The following is a 15,806-nucleotide window of genomic DNA, read 5'->3' on the forward strand; positions in this document are numbered from 1 at the left end:
CAGAAACTGAATCAGAGATCCAATCAGTGAACCTAGATAAAGTTCCCTCAAGATCTGCCTGAAGAGAGGGCCTAGATGCAGCCAGAGAGCTAGCAAACTGAGTGGGATCTATCTTGCTGAAAGTTGATGGACAGAAGTCCGCTGCCTTCTTAACAGGCTGATTAATATCCCAAGAAAAGCAAATAAGGAAATGGTCAGACCAGGAGACTGGAGAAGGCTCTTCCAACTGGATCGAGAAGTTAGCACACACAGGATCCAAAATATGGCCCGCCTGATGGGTGGGGAGGGAAACCCATTGGGAAAGATGTGCCAACTCCAGGGAGCTAAGAAACTCGACCGTGTCTGCTGCGTCTGATTGATCAAGGTGAAGATTAACGTCTCCCAAAACCAAGAAACGAGAGAACCACAAAGCACGTTCAGCAATGGCATCCCCACATGATTTAAGAAAGGCCGCCGATGGACCTGGCGGACGATAAATCAGGGAGCCACCAAGAGTAAAGTGAGGTGAGAACTGTATACTAAAGTCCAAAACCTCACAATCACTCCATACAATAGAGGCCTCACCATGCAACACCCAGCGCTCCCTATATAAAATAGCCAGGCCACCTCCTCTACCGGCTGCGCGGTCCGCCCGATAACGCTTGTACCCAGATGGTGATGCCAATGCCACAATAGGATTAGAAAAGGTGTCCAACCAAGTTTCCGTAATAAACAGCAGATCCGAGGATTTGTCAGTTATCATATCCGACACATCTAAATAGTGCCTCCTTAGGGATCTGGCGTTAATCAGGGCGGCACTGATGCTCACAGACTTTTTAATTCCATGAGACTGATGGACAGAGAAAGGGGCAGGCAACAGTGTAAACCCACACTCTAAGCAGCCAGAGGCCGACAAAAAGGGCAAGGAGCCACCTCTGTGAGCAGAACAAGGGGGAGGCCAAAGCGTTTTCAAAAACTCACCAGAGTATTGACATGGATCAACAATAGAGGGTCCTGGCCGGGCAGCATAACTGGCCCTGGCCGCTGACTTGCCGCGGACGGGCGCAGACGGGCTTGCCTTAAGCGCGCCTTCGGCGTGCTGGCGGCGCACCCGCTGCGCGCGTCCGCTGCGCCTCCGAGTAGAGGCCATTAAATAGCGTGAACTGAGGGCGGCGTGCAGCAACTATAGTGCTGACCGCAGAAGGCGAGTGGAACAATAAAGATGGCGGCTGAGATCTGAAGTGGCCTCAAAAGAATGGAGGTAAAACAAATTCCACACTCCTACCCCGTACACAGTTAAAAAGTACCCAATTTCATTCCCCAAGCGCGAGTCAAGTGAGGTTAAAGAAAAGTAAATAATATTTGAAGGCTGATTCCTAAATTAGCAAGGTACCGCGCCCCCCAGCAATTTCCCCATCAGAGTTAAAAATAAGAAGCAGTAAAAAGCACAAACACAATTTTCAATTTTTAAAAAGAGCAGAGCCACAGAAATAACCTTTTCGAAGCGCCGCACCTCCGAACACAGCCCGTTAAATAACGTGAGCTAGTGGGCATTTTTCCCATAACGACGTGTAGCATTTGTGGTGTAATTTTAGTTGTAGATCCCCAAATTTGTCCTGTTTGTGTATCTCTTGTTGGCTGAAGTGTGAGTGTTTTGTAAAGTTTTATTATTTCTTTATGAAGTAGACGTAGGTCTGCTACTGGCATTGAGTCAATGTCTGGATGCGGTGTGTAAGCCGCTAAGACTGGCCAAGTGGATCCATTTGTTCTGAGTGGACCAAGTCTCACTTTTTCTTTTGTGTGTGGGAGAGCGCCTTTAAACCGATTTATGTGCTCCTGGTAGGTGTGCGGAATTTCAATGTCCTCACACGGACAGTATTTGTTTGGTGGTTCATCCTCAGTGTAAGAATGAAATGTATGTGATTGTGCATCTGCTTGTGGGAATTTAACCCATGAATAGAGTACCTCTCTTCTGTATGATTCGTGAGCCTCAATCACGAATGTGACTATGCCAACCCTAGCTGAGACTCCATAGTCTGCATGCTTTAGAGTAAGAATATTTCTAACATTTTCTGAAATGTTGATTTCCCCTTCTTCTTTCTCCCTCACTGTGGCTGCATGTTGTGCTGGCGCAGCGGCGTCTTTGTCAGCCATTGTTGACAAAGGTTTTCAAGGAAGAGTTTCAAGGAAACTGAGATAAGGTTTTATGCACAAATAGGAGCAATGTGTCCTACAAGCTTGATAAACCTACAGCCAATACATAGAATATGCCTACTCAGCTGTGGCAGATAGTTCCCTTTCCACTCTAGATGTCTCTGGGGAGATGTGAGCAGAGGTCTCTGAGAACAACACAACTGAACTACTTAGATATGACTGTTAAATAAGTACCAAACCAACGTTGGTGGTGCCATGTCATGTAGGTCCTATAAACCTATTTAGGATATGCGCGTTTTGACAACATACACTAGGATTGGTGTTCAGACTGATTCTAGACACCCCCACCTGGTATGTTAGCCTAAAAGCCAGCTAGCTCACAGTGCCACTAGAAACCCCTCTTACCAAGGAGAGAATAGTTATTGGACACTATCGAACATGACAACACTGATCCCGCAGGGTCGTGGAAACATTTCACTGTGTTTGTCTCAGAGAGATACACAGAATAAACGGTGGGGACATTTCTCAATAGGCATTTATTTCAACCAGCGTCATTCTAGTGTAAGATAGGTGTGCAGTAATAACCATTAGACAGAAACAGATATAAATGATTAGAAGCACTAACAGAGTAAAAGGATGGTAGATTTGTACCATTGTGCTAAAACAATGAATACAGGCAAGCATATAAAATACATGACAGTAGTAAATGCGTACTCCTACGATGCGACCCTAATTAGATGTACCTAAGTGTACCTAGCATGTATGTATGTGTAGAAGCCAAGAATCCCCCTAGGATAAAGTCAACCCCATTACCTGAAGCGAGAGACTGTGGGACCACCTCTTGGTCTCGAGATGAACACCCCGCAAGGGATGTCAGACCACTACGAGCTGGAGTGTCTGCATGCAGTGTCTCATGTCGGTGTGTTGGCATGGAAGTCCTTTTCTCCTCTCCCTACCTCAGCAAGATATTGTGTTTATATACCCAATGTGATACTCCCAGGGGATATACCTTGCTGTCAGATTTGGATGACGGAAAGAAGGACCCTTGTACATAGTTATTATGCAGGAGATGGTGTTCTGCTGTGTCCTGCCGTGATTCCAAGAATCCTCATGCATAATGAATGAGGCTAGTTTTCAGAGAAAACCCCATGTCATTTAGGCATTACCGTAATTAGGTAAAAGGTCAGTCTCAAGAAACGTTATGTAGTGTAATGGCAGGGAAATATAGGTAAAAGGTCGAGTTGCTACCTGGGCATATATTGGGCACTTGTATGAAACATAACAAACTGTTCTCCTTATAGTGACCTACAGTGACCGCAATGCACTTCGCACTGCAGCAACAACAGACCGCTTTGACTGCCAAAGCAAAGATCCAGCAAGGACTGTCTGCAACGCCTAACACGGTCTTTGCAATTGGTTTCCATCACCAGAGCATCCCAGATTCTATGTTTCCAAGATTTATGGTCAGTCACTCAAGCCTTCCCCCAGCTGGACACTATGTTCTGCATTGCCGCAGCCAAGGGAACTCACATCATCTTCCTCCTAGGTGACTTAAGAGGGTTAGTGAGGCAATAAGGGTACTCCTGGGACTATCTGCATGGGGAATTTCACAGCTTAGTTTCTGGCATGGAGTTGATATTATCAAGAACCTCTGCCCAGTATTTTGTAAGTTTCAGGCAGTGCCAAAGAAAGTGAAGTTGCATGCCTGTACCATTGCAGCACTGCGAGAATTTCTTTGATCTGGTGTAATCCATGATTTAAGCCTATCTAGGTTGCAGAAACAATAGAGTTCTATTTTGATAAGTGTTTCTTTGATGGAGGCACTCCTCAATGAGATACTCACCCTCTAATAGATGGAGGACGATTCCTTTGGTGTAGGAGTACAGCCTAGTTCTCTCTCCAATATAGTGTGGCGAGGCATTCCCCAATCTCTCCCTCACAAGTAATAGGATATCTGTGATAGTATTTGTCCCTGTTTTAACTTATAAACCATTTCTTGCAGGGCGTTAGAGTGCAGCGTACTTTTTTTAAGGGCTCAGTGAGACACATGAAGCCAGATTTGACGATACCGAAGCATCTTTTGTTATGGTATGCCGCAGTCTACTTTGATCTAATGTTTTGAGAGCCTCTGTGTCAGACAAAGCCCCTATTAGCTGGCAGGTTTATTTTTGCCACATCGAGATCTCTGCTAATCCAAAGTCCAGAAAGCCCACAAAGGGAATAAATGAGGAAGGGCATGTAGAAAGGCCTGTCTTTATTATCGCTGTATCCCATGCTTCTAGGGTTACCACCGTCATCAAATGTAGGCCACATGGTATATGCTGTATGGCCAACCTTGGGGTCCTCCACATGAGCACCCCACTGACCGCCTGATCCCGTAAACCCAAGAGTTTTTTCCTCTCTTTTCAGTGCCACTGTACTATGTACCATATTTGAGTGTCTTGGTTATATTTCAGGACATTTGGTAGACCCAGTCCTCCTATCTCCACCCGTTTGTATATCTTCTTCTTTGCAAACAATGGGTTCTTGCTTGCCCTGACAAAGTTATTGAGCAGTTTTTTTTTTATTTCAGAGAGGTATCACCAGGATGGAGTAGTGGGAATGTCTGGACTACATATAGGAACCTAGGCAGCACAGTCATTAAAGCCCTCCAGCCGTGCAATCTAAAATACATTTTTTTAATATAAGCATTGATAAATTTGCATAGCATTCTCAGATTATGTAACTACAGCATTTTGGCATGTATTGCTTCTACTATATATTGTTGTGTAGTTTGACAAATCAATCAAAATAATCTAGGCATTCGGTTGCTTGCAAAACAATATAACCCAACACTAAATCCCTTGTGGATTAGTTGGTTGTCTGATGGTGGAAACGATTCCATGGCAAGCCCTGATGCATTTAGGACAGGTGACAACTTGGAGGGAGAGACGTTAATTCCACTACTATGAGTTGGTACCACTGCTCTCGGTTTTGGGTTTGTGAGCTTCCATGTGGTAGCGTCATGGGCTATGTCATATCTATCTCATTCCCTAGTGCCTGGTGATCCAGTCTTGTAGGCAGTATTCTTTCCCCCAACAAATTACACCACTTCCTCCCACACATGGGCTGATTTGTCTTCGGCTAAATCTGTGTTTCTCTTCCCTATACAGAACCATTCAATTCTCGAGTTTGTATATAGCGTACCCAAAGACCTCCCAACACTGCCACAGAAATGTAACAATAGAGCTGCCAGAGGATCAGTTGCTGAACAGCCAGGTCTCAAGAGTGTTCCAAAAAGGAAGTTCAAGCTCTATTAGGCATGGATCCATAAGCAAGGTGGTCCAAATTTTCAGAGCCAGAAACCGGGTAAAGCGGCCGTCCCATCGGAATCTTCTGATCCTGGGCGCCTCAGTGTCAGGGCTGAGAAAGATCTGAGGGTGATCCCTAGCAGTGATGGGGAGGCTAGCAATCTCAGCAGAAAGGGACCTTTATTGTTGACTGCCCTATGCATAATGCAGAGTGTCTTGAACTGCACTTGGTGTTCCACCAGAAGCCAGTGGAGGTCCCTAAGAGCTGTGGTGGTAGGCTGGTATTTGTGAATGTTCATCAAAAGTAGGGCAGTGGCATTCTGCAGGGTCTGCAGCCCTCTGATGACATAACGGGGTGTGCCATGTTACAGAGCATTACCATAATCAAGGCGAGAAAGCATGAGGGCCTGAACAATCACACTTTTAGCTGAGAACGGGAGAAGGTTGGTTGAAAACCTTTCTCAGAAGTCTCAGGATGCCATAACAGGTGGCAGCAAGCTTTTTCACTTGATTTTCCATCGTAAGTGTGGTTTCCAGCCACATCCCAGGACTTTTTTTCACATTTTTTAAGGGAGGAACTTTGCTCAGGATGTCAGGTAAGGGGCTGGGAAGGTTGCTGTCAAAACTATTTCCCAGCAGCTTCACTTCCGTTTTGTCCTCATTCAGTTTTAGTTTGCAACTAGCCACCCAACTGGCTACTTCAGAAAGACAGGGGTTAAGAGATCGATGACTAGAGCGGGGGTCTATACTCTCACTTCTAACCTACTTCTAAACAGTTTTGCGCCATCTTCCCATTGGATTGGCTACTGGCATTTTCCATGTCATCACAATGGCTCCCTTGGCAAGTAACATTGTAAAGTCCAGGAATCTATTGCCTGCTTTCTTTGTCCAGGTCTGTCTTTTGCATTGAGCTAAATTCTGTTTCACCCAGAGTAGTTCATCATGACAGAACTGTAAAAACGTCAGCCCCAAATATGGAGTCATTGCTTTTATATGTAGAAACAAGTTCTTAAACTTAACTCTTTATCACCGTGAGCCAAAACGTTAAATATTGAACAACTGTGCAGCTTGGCAGAATGGCTACAGAGTCCCAGGCTGCAAAAACTAAAGTAGGGTGTTCTTATTAGTTAAAGAACACATAATTATCAGCATTAGGTAGTAAGTACATGTCCATCTGACACAATGAGATACACAATACAATGGAAGAAATTCCTGGGATATCATTAAATACGCAAGGCAAGTTAGCAACTCCTCACTTCATTACATAAGTTTGATCTATAGTATTAATTAGGAAGCGCCATGCTAACTCTTTAAAATGGCAAGAACCTATAGTAGGTTTAAATTGACTGACTTTCAGTCCTTTCCTGGACAATCTAACTGTAGTGCACTCACTCTTGTCCATCAGATTTACAAAGGCACTGCTGGTCCAATCCTGTAGAAGTCTGAGTGCTGCCTTCATCCCTTTGTATTTTCAGTGCTTGTAACGGCAAGTGAAAGGTAGCAGCACCTTGAATGGAGCTCGACAACCCAGGCCTTGCAGATGACCTGGCCCAACTCTCCCATACTCATCTGCAGATGCAGATGCAAGTGAAGACCAACAATAAAGCAGCCAACTCAGCACAACTTGGCCTCAGCACCCACAGGGTAAAAACCAAGATCCTGAAGACAAACACCGCCCGCACAACTGCAGCCACTCTCGCAGTTGATGCACTGGAAGAGACTGAGGCCTTCACCTACCTGGGCAGGGTCATTGACGGCCAAGATGGCACAGACACCCACATCAAGGCAAGAATAGACAAAGCAAGGGCTGCCTTCATTCAGCTGAAGAAGATCTGGAGGTCCAAGGACCTAACACTGCAAATTAAGATTAGGCTTTATAACACCAACATAAAATCAGTCCTTCTATATGAAGCAGTAACTTGGAAGACAACAATGACCACTACCAACAACGTTCAGACCTTCATCAACACCTGGCTGAGGAAAATCCTCCAAATCCACTGGCCAAACACCATCAGCAAAAGTGACCTATGGCAGCAGACTTTTTAACTCCTTGCTCATGGAGAAATCATGAAAAGATGCTGACAAAAGTCATACCATCCCTAAGCCCACATGAAACACCATCAAGCAAGCCCTGACCTGTAACCTTCTAGGGAAAAAGGAAAAGAGGAAGGCCGAGAAACACCTGTCGATGAGACCTCAAGGCTGACTCCAAAAGTATGGGTTACACCTGGAGTCAGTTTGAAAGAAAGGCCCAAGACAGAGATGGCTAGATAGTACTGGTTGATGACCTATACCCCAGTAGAGGTAGTACGCATAAGTAAGTAAATACGTACCTTGCGCTTTACTGCAGCAAGCAGGAATCCTTTACAGAAAGGCACCAGACAGGAATGGAGATTACTTAAATCCTTGTCGCAAGCTATGTTCTCAGTAGTTAAGCCAGTAGTTAAGCCATGAGTCTAGTCTGCTACATAGATGCTGTAAAATATCAACACTGTGATCAAATGATGTGCATGAAAATTACCATCAACTTCAAGTTGATGTTAATATGTGCATGCTTTAAAAAAACGCACAAAATGCATTTTTAAAAGTGTCATTGTAGCTTTACATGTGTAAACTTACCCTTTTTTTGTGGGGTGCTTCAGGGGGGGCTGAGGTCCCCTGGTACCCTTGGATTTGCATTCACTATTTGCGATTACCAATTTGGTAATCGCAATCAGCGAATGCAATACCATTCATTCCTATGGGCCTGTAAGCCCATAGGTAATGTGACTCCATTCATTCCTAATAGCGATTGGCAATTTACCAGCCGCTATTAGCACCGCTGCCAGCAATGTTAGAAATGGGATTTCAGGTTGGCTAAGGCTTGCGCCAAAGCCAGGCAGAAACCACCACTCTAGTCAGGGCAAGGGAGTTACACGACGAAGATAACCCCTGCTCCCCCCCTTGGTAGCTTGGCACGAGCAGTCAGGCTGATCCCGGAGGCAATGTGTAAAGCATTTGCGCACCACACACACACAGCAGCAACCCACTAGGCACACTACAAAAAGGATTCCACACAAGGTTATATAAAAAATACCTTTGTATTATCATAAACACAATAGAGTAGTAATCACACAATATACACTGTGCCAACTGGCACTAGGCAGTATTTACAGGGCATTATATACACATGACAGGGCCAATTGGGCCACTGTCAGAACCATCACTCAGTAAAAATAGTAAATGTAGAACCAAATAAAAAACATAGAACACAACCAGTAATTACTTGTAAATACTGTACTCCGCATTATCCTGCAACATAAATCATATTATGCAATCAGCATCACATTAGGCGTGAAATACATTCTGCGCCACCCTCATAAGCATAAACCTCATAAGTCTAAACGCATTAGACAAAAACCTCACAAGCATTAATACATTATGGAGTAACCTCATAAGTCTAAACGCATTAGACAATACCCTCACAAGGATAAATACATTATGCAGTAACCTCATAAGCAGAACTCTTAGATTAGGAAATAACCTCCTAAACATAAATACTAGAGGCATAAATCACAGTGCGTAAATCACATTTCCTACCACCACATAAATCACATTAGGGCCTGACGCCCTACAAACCTTACACAGTCCCCCTGGTCAACTGGCCTCATCAGAGGGCTCCAATGCCCTATGTCTCAAATGTCAGGGTGGCTGCCAATGCAGCAGAATCCCAAAGTGCGCAATTGCGCTGGCACCACTGTGCCTCCTGGGTCCCCACTGGCACTCCTCAAGATGCTCTGGCCTAAACGTAGCAGCTGCCACTAATTGCCATGCAGCTGTGATCATCACAGTAGGCATGGCACTCACTATGCCTTCTGGACCCCCACTGGGGCTGTCTTCAACAAAGGTGCGCCATCGTCGCAGATGACTGCGCTGGTGCGGTGCAGCTGTAAAAAGGGAATATCAGCCCTGGCACCACTGTGCCTTCTCTGTCCCACTCAGGGACTCTACCACAAACTGCCTCATAAGGAATTCACACGGGCACTCACTGTGCCCTCTGAACAACTGTGCCCAATCGTTGCAGCTGCCCGCTGTGGTGCGGTGCAGCTGGGAAGAGACAGGACAGGGACGGGCACCTCGGTGCCCTCCGGCCCCCTCCTGGGGCCCCAAAAACAATTGTGCCCCCGTGATGCAGCTGCCCGCAATTGCGGTGCAACTGTAAGCAAAAACAAAGACGGGCATTCGCAGGCATTCGCAGTCCCTTAGGGGCATCCACCATGGAGCTATCTCGTTGCTGGCCTTAAGAGCGGAGCATTGTGTGTTGGCTGGAGATTTTAACTTTCATATGGATGAGGGAGAGGACCCTGAGGTGATTAAATTGATCGATATTACGGCCCCTCTAGGCCTTGTCCCTCACCTCTCCGGCCCAACACACGATAGGGGCATACCCTGGATCAGGTTTTCTCGACGCTCCCCTTAGAGGGGTTAGAACTTTTACCGGTGCTTTGGTCTGATCATAGATTGCCCACATTTTATGTGCCAGGCTTGGAGAAACCCTCTAGTACCGTTTTTAGACAGCAGGGACTAGGAGTGAGGGCATTCCATCGGGTGACCCCAGAGATGCTAGCTCAGGCTTCTCTTGATCATCCTTGCCCCTTTTCGGGCGATTTGGAACGGGACCTCGAGTCTCTGCAGGCGTGGCTGATGGACAGGCTAGATGATCTCGCCCCTGTGAGGACACCCCGAGCAACATCAAAGCGGGTTTCTGCCCCTTGATTTACGGAAGCACTGTCAGCTTCTCGCCGGCAGTGCAAGGTGGCTGAGAGGGCGTGGCGCTCACATTATGACCCGGCGGCCAGGCTGCTGTATAGGACCACGATTAAAACATACCATCGTGATATCCTCCTTGAGAAAAAGGGTTATTTTGCCGGGAGAATAGAGGCTGCCTCCAATTCCTGCAAGGAGATTTTCACCATTGTGAGGGAGTTCACGACTCCACGGTCTAATGTAACCCAGGCCGCGCCCACTGAGTCGTGGGTTTCTGCTCTTGCCAACTTATTTACAGCTAAGATAAAGTTGATTCAGGACTCCTTTCCCTCAAGGATGGTGGAAGCGTGCCTCAGCTTTGCGGATGAGCCAGTTCCATCGGCTCCTGAGGAGTTCATCTTGGCCGATTTTCCGCCTATTTCAGCTGCATCGTCATTGGCATTGATGGTCAATCTTAAATCTGGGTCGCCTCTTGACCCATGCCCTGCCAAATTTTTGGCGAAAATGGCGGCGGTTGTAAATCCCTTGGCAAATCCACTCTTGAATCTCTCTTTGTGTGAGGGGGTGGTCCCGCAGGCTTGGAAGCAGGCGATGGTGATCCCCCTCCTCAAGAAGCCTGGCCTAGACCCTGAGGCGTTGGCCAATTATAGGCCAATCTCTCTTCTTCCTGCGCTGGCTAAAATTGTGGAGAAGCACGTGCACACCGTGCTCTCTGGATTTTTGGAAACCAACGATCTGCTTCATCCTACTCAATCTGGCTTCCGCCCCAATTTAAGCACCGAGACGGCGCTTTTGGAGGTGTCTGAAGCCATTAAGGAGGCACTGGATTCAGGAGGTAAAGCTATGCTTGTCATGCTTGATTTGTCGGCGGCCTTTGACACCGTCCCCCACGAGGGTCTCCTCGTCAGACTTCATGAGATCGGTCTGAGGGGGACGGTGCTCAGCTGGTTTAGATCATTCTTCTTAGCGGACCGTCGACAAACGGTCTGGGTTTCCCCAAGCTCTGCCGTGATGCCACCTTTGGGAGTCGGAGTCCCTCAGGGCTCTGTGTTGAGTCCGACTCTTTTTAACATCTTTATGACTCCATTGGCCGCTCTGGCGGAGTCCTTGGGGGCCCAGATCGTATCCTATGCCGATGATACTCAGCTCCTCTTTACGTGTGGAAAAGGTGAGGAGTTTGACGGAGAGAGTATTCGTGAGTGCCTTGGGGCAGTTTTCAAATGGTTCCAGCTGAACAGCCTCAAATGCAACTCAGATAAGTCTGAGGTACTCTTTTTTGGTTGTACCTCTGATCCAGATTGGCAGGAATGGTGGCCGACTAATATGTTTGCTCCTGCACATTCCTCCCAGCAGGCAAAAAATGTGGGAATTAAGATCGACAATGGTCTGACGCTGAGATCTCAGATCCTCGGTCTTATGGGTACATGTTTTGGCCTCCTGAAGATGCTCCGGAAGTTTCTTCCTTTGCTTTCAGAAGAGCACAGGAGGATCACTGTGCAGGCCTTAATTGGCTCCAGATTGGACTATTCTAATGTCCTATATCTGGGTCTTCCGGAGTATCTGTTACAGCGCCTTCAGGTGGTCCAGAACTCGGCTGCTCGGGCTATCTTCGGCCTTCATAGGCGAGCCAGAGTGTCTGGCCTTCTGCAGTCGCTGCACTGGCTGCCTATCTGGAAGCGGATAGTCTTCAAGGCGTTGACGCTGGCTCATAAGGCTCTCTATGCCTCGGGCGCGAAATATCTGCAAAGGAGGCTTACTTTTTATCGCCCGGCTCGAACTTTGCGATCCGAATCTCTCTTCCTTGCGGTGGTCCCTCGAGTAAAGAGGGCCCGCGTAGGGGGTCGTTCCTTCAAGCTGAAGGCATCGCAGCTTTGGAATGCTTTGCCATTGTCTGTACGTAGCACGTCTAATTTGCTGACCTTTAGGAAGGGCCTTAAAACTTGGCTCTTTGCCTCTTAGCATGCTTTCTTCCTCAGTTTTGCTGTCTTTCTTTTGTCTTTCTGTGTTATGATTTTATGTTTTCAAGCTGCCAATAAAAAGCGCCGGGACACTCCAATGGAGTAGCCATGCGCTATAGAAATCCTAAATAACATACCATAACAGAAGCCCTACTCATCGGGCTCTCTGCTCTCCAGGCTGCTCTCTTGCTGCGGAAACGGCACTGACAAGGTGCCCATCGGGGCCCGCAATCTGTTCTCCTCCCTCACTTGGGAGGCCTCCTCTGCTCGGCCCGGCGCCATCACATCTCCTTTGCAGCTGCCACCGTGGGGCTCTCCACACTTCACCCGGGCCCCCTCCTGGGACCCGGGACTTCGCCTCGGAGCTCGTGGAGGCAGGGTAGGCTCCCGTCCTCCTCTATGCCCGCAGCCAAGCTTCCTCTCACTTCCGGCTGCACTTCTTTCATCAGGCCCCACCCACAGTCAGGCGCGGGTGCCTGACTTCCTTTTCGGCGGCCTTTCTCGCTCAGGCCGCGGCGGTGATTTCTCTTGGCCGGGCAATGCGAAGTGGGCACCCGCTTTTCATAGCGCAGATAAGCGGGGTGGGCACCAGCCAAGAAGGCACCATAATGTGGGGTGGACACCGGTAATTTAAGTATTCATTAAGCAGAGTGGGTATCCGCTTGCTCCCAGCAATACGGTTGAATCCCTACACTGGGATTCCCTCAGCAGCGATGTGCAGCTCAGCGCTGCAAAGCTCCAGCACTCCTCTCTCCTGGGGAAATTAAAAGAAAGCGCCCACAGGGTGCAGGTTGTCCAAGCAGTCCTTCGAGGTCCATGGGGCAAGGCTGGGGCCAGTGAGGCCAGCCCTCATGGCGGTTCCTCCTGGGCCCCAGCAGCAGCACGCCCCAGGATGGCCAGGAACAAGCACCAGCACAGAACAGAACAACATTCATGGGGTCACAGCCCCTATACTTATACCACACTATCTCTTTGTCTGCAGTGCAGGGCTTGGGGGAACCAGATGCAACTGGTTCAGGGGGGAATTGGAACACTTTGTTTACCAACCTCCTCTTCCCCTTTGTCAGGTGAGGGCTAGGTGATCAGACACACCTTGGGGGTGGAGCCAGCATTGTACAGGCTGGGTACAGTCCTATTCAGGCTCAGGGGATTACTCCTCCCACTACTCCCAATGCAGATGTCCCATTCAGCCGTACGCTGACTGCCCCTGCCCCTCCTGGAGCCACACACACCCCCCAGCCCCTGTCACTCACAAGCCAGACATGCAATTCACATCAGGCAGGCAGACACATAGCAACTTCTAAAAGTGGCATTTCTAAAATAATCATAATAAATCTACGCACACCATTGCGCTGCATTTATTATTACAATTCCATACATACTAAACTCGACCACGCTGCTCCTCCTATCCCAGGAATTACCACTGACACGCTGCTCAGGGAATCCCCAATGCATACCTATGGGAGGGCAGGCCAACCTTACCAAATGTAACACAGAGAGCGCACGCACGTTACACTGGACAGCAGTGCTAAAGTGCCCAGAGGCCTAAAACCACCATCATGTCAGAAATAAGGCGGGTAGAAAGGCAAAAAGTTTAGGGATGAACCTGCCAAAAGGGCCAAGTCCAACAGTGATGTTAAGGAATCGCAAATGTTTTTGTGATTCTTACATGCATAGCATTTTGCAATTCCCAAATATCTAATCGCTAAAATTCGCTATTTGGGAATCGCATAATGCAGGCTTGATGCATGTGCCCCTAAAGGAATATAGATTAGGATGGAGCATGTGAGGGTATTACTAATGCATGCAATAGCTTTCTAGACTAATTTTCTCAGAGTTCTATCAGGCCAATTTTGTTGCTGCTGTGACACCAAATGTTCTTCACTGCACACTGAAGTGAAAAAAACAAATCTGTTATTACTGTTCTGAACTCGAGGCTTAACTTTTTTAGATGGTACAATAAATAATGACAGGAAAACTGTTTTTAGAGTTAACTGTGTATTTTTTCTTTCAGTTACAAATTAGCGGCCACAGCCCAGAGTAAAATCCACCGATCTGAGCCCCTTCCACCTGACCAGAAGTTAGTTCGATGGATAGAACACATCATCACGTCTAAAGGAGGCGCCCACCTACGCCCATACAGCTCCCAACAACCGTGGTACCAGCAGTATTTATTGGATGTTATGGCCTTCATATTTACATCTGCTGCTGTGGTTATCTACATTTGTGTTAAACTCCTGAGAACTCTTCTTTCAAAGTTGTTTCAACGAGATAAGCTAAAAAAGCCCTGATATGATGCTGTTTTAAAATGTGAGGCTGCTTTTTAGATTATGCTGTCAGTTTACAGTAGATCAATGTAAAAAATTAAAAGTATGGAATATACACAAATATACTGAGTATAATTAAACAGTTAATTATCTGCTGATTTTACTTTTTAATTTGACTTCTTTAGTCTAGATTTACAAAGGTTTTTTTGCTTGTGGTACTTACTTGTACAAAAAGCAGTTCTCTCTGCAAAAGTCCCTGATTATGGTTCACTACATTTGGAGGCATTTCCTTCCCCAGATCAGACAAGTGCAGACAGTCCACCTGTACAGCCTCCACCATGGTAGGGGTGAGAGAAGGGTCAATCAAAAGAAGGATGGACGGGGACAGCCTTGCAAAATATAGGTACTCGTAGATTTGAGGGAAATCAGACACAGTTTCCACATAGACTCCTGTATCTAAAAAACACACATTTGCTGATGGATATTGTTGACGTTAGTGGCTCTGTTCAAAGTAGATAAGGAAAGGCTACACCTTCAGACTTATGGAAGTGTTGAGTAAAGGATTCCTCCATGGGGAAAATGCTTTGCCCAAGGTGAAAAAAATGCACACAAAAAATGTACTCTATGCATACTCTAGTTTATTGGGCAATCTGCTGAACATGCATCGTGAAGTAGTAGGATTTTAAGACATTTGTGATTTGTGTAGATTTCCAAACATACTGTTACTTCGTTTTTCTTTTTATCGGTCCTTTAGTTTTTATATTTTAGAGCTATTGTTATCAAAGAGTTACGTCGCTTTTGCACTATGCAACAGGGTGCAAGAGCGATGCAAACCTTAAGTGCGATTTTTCAAGCCACGCAAGGCCACTTTGCATGGCCCTGAGTGAATTGATAAATATGGAGTAACGCAACGCAGTACAAATTACTGCATTGTGTTACTTTACACTAGGGAGGTTTTCCAAGGGTGGTGTGTGGGTGTTCCAACGCAACACCCATGGATTTTGATGCATTCCCAGGTTGACCATTTCTGTTAGACCTGGAAATATACGCCAAAATGCTACTCCTTCCCAAGGGAGGCGTAACAAAGAGAAATCGTTTTTTTTCCTCTTTCTATGTGTGGTGCATTCCGCAGCACACATAGAAAGAGGAAAATGCCCCAGGGGATTGTTTTTGTGCATGAAGGTGTCACTTGTGCTGTTATGCACCTGAGTGGTTCAAGAGCCATGCGGTCATATTCAGGAGGAGCTAGTTCAAACAAAGTGGCAAAGTCCATTTATGCAAGCCCAAGACATTCTTCAAAACATGGTATAATATTATTGCTAATTACATAGGGTTGTGAACTTTTAATCACATTAAGGTAATAGTTTAAACTACCATTTTACATGGGCACTCGAGCGCTACTGAAGCATTTT

The 15,806-nt window shown here is 46.6% G+C and overlaps 1 protein-coding gene across 1 annotated transcript in view; it reads left to right on the top strand.

The window, feature by feature from the left end:
- Positions 1-14,503, top strand: part of LOC146864080 (UDP-glycosyltransferase 3A1-like) — a 680,300-nt gene extending 665,797 nt beyond the window's left edge. The window contains exon 7 of the mRNA XM_085640710.1: positions 14,142-14,503. Coding sequence (XP_085496836.1) covers positions 14,142-14,418 — 277 coding nt within the window. The 3' untranslated portion in view covers positions 14,419-14,503. The remainder of the gene's footprint in view (positions 1-14,141) is intronic.
- Positions 14,504-15,806: the final 1,303 nt, after the last annotated feature.

Source organism: Triturus cristatus, chromosome 2_1 (assembly GCF_964204655.1).
Source record: "Triturus cristatus chromosome 2_1, aTriCri1.1, whole genome shotgun sequence".
Classification (NCBI taxonomy): Eukaryota; Metazoa; Chordata; class Amphibia; order Caudata; family Salamandridae; genus Triturus; species Triturus cristatus.